The sequence below is a fragment of the Nakaseomyces bracarensis genome (genome assembly GCF_045282275.1).
Source record: "Nakaseomyces bracarensis strain CBM3 chromosome Unknown Scaff7_0, whole genome shotgun sequence".
Taxonomy (NCBI): Eukaryota; Fungi; Ascomycota; class Saccharomycetes; order Saccharomycetales; family Saccharomycetaceae; genus Nakaseomyces; species Nakaseomyces bracarensis.
Window position 1 is genome coordinate 863,190 of NW_027263968.1, and position 8,333 is coordinate 871,522.

At 44.8% G+C, this 8,333-nt stretch overlaps 1 protein-coding gene across 1 annotated transcript; it reads left to right on the forward strand.

Moving 5' to 3' along the window:
* On the forward strand, positions 1–6,360 carry RNJ42_01845 (uncharacterized protein; the record flags this gene model as incomplete). Its single annotated transcript, XM_071052010.1, has 1 exon — positions 1–6,360. One exon carries the CDS (start codon positions 1–3, stop codon positions 6,358–6,360), a length of 6,360 nt encoding a protein of 2,119 aa, XP_070907400.1.
* Between the last annotated feature and the right edge of the window lie 1,973 nt (positions 6,361–8,333).

Sequence of the window (8,333 nt, forward strand, 5' to 3'; positions counted from 1 at the left end):
ATGCTCCATTATCCACATTTTATATTATCACTACTTATTATCCTAAAACTGGCAAGGGCACAGGATATATGTACCACAGTATCTCCAAGCTTGCCAACCGGCGATGCAAATAAATTCGATTCTGACTCACAGAATCCGTACCCATTAGGATGTTCTCCTATCAATGTTCCCACAAAAGCTGGTCTTAAAATGGAAATTTGGCAATACAGTTACCGTTATTATCAGGAGCCATGCTCTGCAGGTTCAACATCAATGTGTTATGTTAACAAAACCGATGGAGCATGTTATGATTCTAGTTACTTGGATGTCAACTACCCTAGGTACGGGTATCAGAGTAGGAAGAAAGTAGGAGAATCAGAAGGAGTTAGTGGTGTCCTTGAATTCAAGATCACTCCTGCATATGGTTGTTCTCCACAGTATGCTAATCTTCCTTCAGCATATAACTATCCTGATCCAATTACAATTTCTAATTTCACGATGATTATGTATGGTTATTTCAAGCCAAAAGTATCAGGTACTTATACTTTCTACGTTACCGGTGATGACTTGCTATATATGAATTTTGGTGCAGGAAATGCCTTTGACTGTTGTAAGTTAAATACCACTTTCGATAATTTTGGAAATTATCAGGCATACTCTGTGTGGGGTGTAACTAGTAAAACTGAATTAAAGGTTTATTTGGATAGCAACTCTTACTACCCTCTAAGGATGTTTGTGAACAATAGGGATTATGAGGCTGCAATGTCATTTTCATTTAGTATAGGTGACGATACAACCAAAATAAATGACTTTACAGGTTATTTGTTTTCCGTTGAAGATGAAGATATGGGATGCCCAAATAAAATTACATATGATACCACTTGTGTATCGGCATCATCAACACTGACTTATAGTACTGAACTGGTAGAATACTGTAGCGCGACCGGTGTTACTTCAGCAACTTCTACAGTTTATCATATCAAGTATCCATGTCCAACTACATCAAATAAATGTACTGATGGTTTCTACGACCCAATTCATAGCACCTGTGTTCCTGAATCTGCTATTACCACTGCAATTCCTACTACACAATCAACAACTTATAAATCAGGGGTTAGTGTCGGAACTGTGACTGTTTCCACTATTACCACATATATTATAGGAACAGATAATAAAAACACACCTGAAATTGTATATGTAGTAGAAACTCGTGACCCTCCCACTCCGCTAGTGACCACGAGTTACACGCCGGGCACACGTCCAGGTACTGAGACTTTGACTACGATCAGCACGTACACTGTTGGCACTGACAACATCACCACTCCTGAGACCATTGTTGTGATCGAGACCCGTGACCCTCCCACTCCGCTAGTGACCACGAGTTACACGCCGGGCACACGTCCAGGTACTGAGACTTTGACTACGATCAGCACGTACACTGTTGGCACTGACAACATCACCACTCCTGAGACCATTGTTGTGATCGAGACCCGTGACCCTCCCACTCCGCTAGTGACCACGAGTTACACGCCGGGCACACGTCCAGGTACTGAGACTTTGACTACGATCAGCACGTACACTGTTGGCACTGACAACATCACCACTCCTGAGACCATTGTTGTGATCGAGACCCGTGACCCTCCCACTCCGCTAGTGACCACGAGTTACACGCCGGGCACACGTCCAGGTACTGAGACTTTGACTACGATCAGCACGTACACTGTTGGCACTGACAACATCACCACTCCTGAGACCATTGTTGTGATCGAGACCCGTGACCCTCCCACTCCGCTAGTGACCACGAGTTACACGCCGGGCACACGTCCAGGTACTGAGACTTTGACTACGATCAGCACGTACACTGTTGGCACTGACAACATCACCACTCCTGAGACCATTGTTGTGATCGAGACCCGTGACCCTCCCACTCCGCTAGTGACCACGAGTTACACGCCGGGCACACGTCCAGGTACTGAGACTTTGACTACGATCAGCACGTACACTGTTGGCACTGACAACATCACCACTCCTGAGACCATTGTTGTGATCGAGACCCGTGACCCTCCCACTCCGCTAGTGACCACGAGTTACACGCCGGGCACACGTCCAGGTACTGAGACTTTGACTACGATCAGCACGTACACTGTTGGCACTGACAACATCACCACTCCTGAGACCATTGTTGTGATCGAGACCCGTGACCCTCCCACTCCGCTAGTGACCACGAGTTACACGCCGGGCACACGTCCAGGTACTGAGACTTTGACTACGATCAGCACGTACACTGTTGGCACTGACAACATCACCACTCCTGAGACCATTGTTGTGATCGAGACCCGTGACCCTCCCACTCCGCTAGTGACCACGAGTTACACGCCGGGCACACGTCCAGGTACTGAGACTTTGACTACGATCAGCACGTACACTGTTGGCACTGACAACATCACCACTCCTGAGACCATTGTTGTGATCGAGACCCGTGACCCTCCCACTCCGCTAGTGACCACGAGTTACACGCCGGGCACACGTCCAGGTACTGAGACTTTGACTACGATCAGCACGTACACTGTTGGCACTGACAACATCACCACTCCTGAGACCATTGTTGTGATCGAGACCCGTGACCCTCCCACTCCGCTAGTGACCACGAGTTACACGCCGGGCACACGTCCAGGTACTGAGACTTTGACTACGATCAGCACGTACACTGTTGGCACTGACAACATCACCACTCCTGAGACCATTGTTGTGATCGAGACCCGTGACCCTCCCACTCCGCTAGTGACCACGAGTTACACGCCGGGCACACGTCCAGGTACTGAGACTTTGACTACGATCAGCACGTACACTGTTGGCACTGACAACATCACCACTCCTGAGACCATTGTTGTGATCGAGACCCGTGACCCTCCCACTCCGCTAGTGACCACGAGTTACACGCCGGGCACACGTCCAGGTACTGAGACTTTGACTACGATCAGCACGTACACTGTTGGCACTGACAACATCACCACTCCTGAGACCATTGTTGTGATCGAGACCCGTGACCCTCCCACTCCGCTAGTGACCACGAGTTACACGCCGGGCACACGTCCAGGTACTGAGACTTTGACTACAATCAGCACGTACACTGTTGGCACTGACAACATCACCACTCCTGAGACCATTGTTGTGATCGAGACCCGTGACCCTCCCACTCCGCTAGTGACCACGAGTTACACGCCGGGCACACGTCCAGGTACTGAGACTTTGACTACGATCAGCACGTACACTGTTGGCACTGACAACATCACCACTCCTGAGACCATTGTTGTGATCGAGACCCGTGACCCTCCCACTCCGCTAGTGACCACGAGTTACACGCCGGGCACACGTCCAGGTACTGAGACTTTGACTACGATCAGCACGTACACTGTTGGCACTGACAACATCACCACTCCTGAGACCATTGTTGTGATCGAGACCCGTGACCCTCCCACTCCGCTAGTGACCACGAGTTACACGCCGGGCACACGTCCAGGTACTGAGACTTTGACTACGATCAGCACGTACACTGTTGGCACTGACAACATCACCACTCCTGAGACCATTGTTGTGATCGAGACCCGTGACCCTCCCACTCCGCTAGTGACCACGAGTTACACGCCGGGCACACGTCCAGGTACTGAGACTTTGACTACGATCAGCACGTACACTGTTGGCACTGACAACATCACCACTCCTGAGACCATTGTTGTGATCGAGACCCGTGACCCTCCCACTCCGCTAGTGACCACGAGTTACACGCCGGGCACACGTCCAGGTACTGAGACTTTGACTACGATCAGCACGTACACTGTTGGCACTGACAACATCACCACTCCTGAGACCATTGTTGTGATCGAGACCCGTGACCCTCCCACTCCGCTAGTGACCACGAGTTACACGCCGGGCACACGTCCAGGTACTGAGACTTTGACTACGATCAGCACGTACACTGTTGGCACTGACAACATCACCACTCCTGAGACCATTGTTGTGATCGAGACCCGTGACCCTCCCACTCCGCTAGTGACCACGAGTTACACGCCGGGCACACGTCCAGGTACTGAGACTTTGACTACGATCAGCACGTACACTGTTGGCACTGACAACATCACCACTCCTGAGACCATTGTTGTGATCGAGACCCGTGACCCTCCCACTCCGCTAGTGACCACGAGTTACACGCCGGGCACACGTCCAGGTACTGAGACTTTGACTACAATCAGCACGTACACTGTTGGCACTGACAACATCACCACTCCTGAGACCATTGTTGTGATCGAGACCCGTGACCCTCCCACTCCGCTAGTGACCACGAGTTACACGCCGGGCACACGTCCAGGTACTGAGACTTTGACTACGATCAGCACGTACACTGTTGGCACTGACAACATCACCACTCCTGAGACCATTGTTGTGATCGAGACCCGTGACCCTCCCACTCCGCTAGTGACCACGAGTTACACGCCGGGCACACGTCCAGGTACTGAGACTTTGACTACGATCAGCACGTACACTGTTGGTACTGACAACATCACTACGCCTGAGACCATCGTGGTTATCGAAACATACGGACCACCTACTCCTATATTGACTACGAGCTACACGCCGGGCACACGTCCAGGAGGTGAGACCTTGACTACGATCAGCACGTACACTGTTGGTACTGACAACATCACTACGCCTGAGACCATCGTGGTTATCGAAACATACGGACCACCTACTCCTATATTGACTACGAGCTACACGCCGGGCACACGTCCAGGAGGTGAGACCTTGACTACGATCAGCACGTACACTGTTGGTACTGACAACATCACTACGCCTGAGACCATCGTGGTTATCGAAACATACGGACCACCTACTCCTATATTGACTACGAGCTACACGCCGGGCACACGTCCAGGAGGTGAGACCTTGACTACGATCAGCACGTACACTGTTGGTACTGACAACATCACTACGCCTGAGACCATCGTGGTTATCGAAACATACGGACCACCTACTCCTATATTGACTACGAGCTACACGCCGGGCACACGTCCAGGAGGTGAGACCTTGACTACGATCAGCACGTACACTGTTGGTACTGACAACATCACTACGCCTGAGACCATCGTGGTTATCGAAACATACGGACCACCTACTCCTATATTGACTACGAGCTACACGCCGGGCACACGTCCAGGAGGTGAGACCTTGACTACGATCAGCACGTACACTGTTGGTACTGACAACATCACTACGCCTGAGACCATCGTGGTTATCGAAACATACGGACCACCTACTCCTATATTGACTACGAGCTACACGCCGGGCACACGTCCAGGAGGTGAGACCTTGACTACGATCAGCACGTACACTGTTGGTACTGACAACATCACTACGCCTGAGACCATCGTGGTTATCGAAACATACGGACCACCTACTCCTATATTGACTACGAGCTACACGCCGGGCACACGTCCAGGAGGTGAGACCTTGACTACGATCAGCACGTACACTGTTGGTACTGACAACATCACTACGCCTGAGACCATCATCGTTATCGAGTCATTTATTTCATTTACCGGGTCTAGTATGAAAATCAGCGAAACTAGTCCCCACAGCTCTTCTATGAAGTATAGCTCTACATTTCCATCTAGCTATACTAGGTATGTAAATTCCACTCGGTCTTCTATTAGTAAAAGTTCTTCTATTGACAGCTCAATAAAATTATCAAGTGCTTCACAAGAATCTATTTCAAAGACCAAAAGTTATGCTTCTCTAATAACATCTGATAGTAGTGTGAATTCTAGACAAATAACAACAGATATGTTTACGTCTTCAATTAGTACTTCTGTTGGAAAAGTCTCTACCCCAGGTGAAGAGTTAATACCGACTGCTTCCGTTAATAGTAACGAGAAAATAAGCTCAAAATCGTCTAGTCCATTATCGAGTGGTAATTGGGCCACTATTAACGTTGAAACTCAAATCTCAATCTCAAGTGACTTTCAGCAATCTCATCGCTCAACTAAAGATGCTGTTTTTAAGACTCCATCGCCCACATTTTCATCGGCAGTGGGCAACAACCATCGCTCTTCTGATAGTTTATCAACTAATCAGCAAGTAGTTGCTACTGCTCAAGCAAGTGCTAGTAACTCAAACATTAATGACAATATTTCTTCAGTTAAAAATTCGATTTCTAAAGAATCTGATTCCTCATCAAGTTTAATTTCTATTCCAGAATACTTCAGTACTACATCTTCTCCTGTTCGGTCCGAAATCCATACATTATTCGATGGTTCCTCTTCGATAAAGAATAGCAGCTGGTTAGCTACACTCATAATTTCACTATTAACATTTATGGTAGTGTAATTGAAAATTACCAATCTTAATTTAATTTTTTGTTGAAGGCTTTTTATAAATCTATATTAATATTATACAAGTTTTAGTTCATTCATAATTGATAATAATTTTGCTTTAACGTAGAGTTTTTTTAGCTTCTATCATTGCTATTCGCTTAATATTAAATATATTCACTTCAAAAACATGAAAATCTTGCATGTAGTCGTCATTCACTCTGGAGATCGAATTTTTTTATGTGAAAGAAGTGTTACCCGACAAATAAAATGAAAAATTTCAACATTTCTGGTTGTAGACGGGTTCTAACAAATAATAATAACACTTCTATAGCCCAGGTTCAGTTGATAAATTCGTAGTACTCTTTCAAATATGAGGCGTAGAATAAACAAAATTAAAAGTTTACAATTAGCAACAGTGTTCTTACTCAAATAAATTTTAGTTGATTAGTATTTCAAAATTTATTGTTTTTCATAAAAGAAATACTTATAATCTTTTACAGACAGTACAGAATATAGTGCAAAAATATCTATTCTTATTTCTGTAAGAATAGTTACAGGAAAGGACAGATAGTTCATAAACAAGCAACATGATGATAAATCTTTTATAATCTAAATCGAACTATAATACTTTACCATTATATGAAGCATAAAAATATTACCCTCTAATACAATTACCCGCCCACTTTGTTAAAACTTTAGATACATTTCATATTAAGTTTCATTATAACTTTAAATAAAGACGCTAGATTATCTCCACACATCTCCATTCAATTAATGAAGTCATAATAATATACATAAATACAGTTTTACCATACTAAATTGAAAAAAATTATGTGAACTTTTAGAAATATAAAATCGACCATATAATTGATAGCTTGATACATTTTGTGGAACACAAAAAACTCTTATTATTTCAAAAAAAAAAAAAATGAACTAAAACCACTACTGATAATCAGTTACCAAAGATCTCATTTTTAATTTAATATATTCACTTTTGTAGTTTACGTAGCATTATTGGCTATATAATTCCTTATTGATTTGCATTATATATATCACCAGTGCTTGAGAGGATTGATTCTCTTAAATATTTCCTTAACAACCTTGAGCATTCATTAAAAATTTCAAAGAATTTTATTCTGTTCAACTATATATATATATACTTTATATGGCATGAAATTTGAGAGCTATCATGTTAATTAAACGAAAGCACATAAAAAAAGAACAAAATATCTTAATAAGCTTCTGAATAGGATTTTCGGCGTTGAGAATATTACTTTTATCTAAGCTTTCTTAATTTTGAGGGAAATTTTCAAGGAATATAGAATGGAGAGAAGAATGCTATTATTAATAGATAAATAATAAGATAAAAACTCCAGCAAAAAGACAGATATTATTCGAAACCTTAGCACCAGCAGCCTGATATTGAATACTTTCCATTACGGTCTTCAGATAGAGAAAAGTTGTCGGTGTTGCCCAGGGTGTAGGTGGTGGAACCGGTGTGAGTCTAGCCGTCGGAGCCCACGGTTGGGTAGTATTGAGATCACATCTGTCTCGGAAGTGCTGCCCTTGCTGACTGTGGTAGTCGTCTCAGGAGCCTGGGTGTAGGTGGTGGAACCGGTGTGGGTCTTGCCGTCAGAGCCCACTGTTGGGAAGTGGGAGACACCGTCAGTCTCGGTGGAGGAGCCGGAGGTGATGACGGTGGTGGAGGCGCTAGGTTCAGAGAAAGTGCTCGTTGGTGTAGCAACAACAACGATAACTTCGGGTGTTGTTTTTCCATCTGTTCCTATTGTAAAAGTAGATATAGTCGTGTAGGTACTTTCTACAGTATATGAACCTGGTGTTTGTGAGGTTATAGTTATTGGTTTTGTTGTAGGGGTTTCAATTACTATGATGGTCTCGGGTATTGGTAATAAACCTGCCTATTCATATGATGTATATTTTGCAGTTGTTATTGTTTCTGCAGTAATTGTCACACTTCCAGTACCC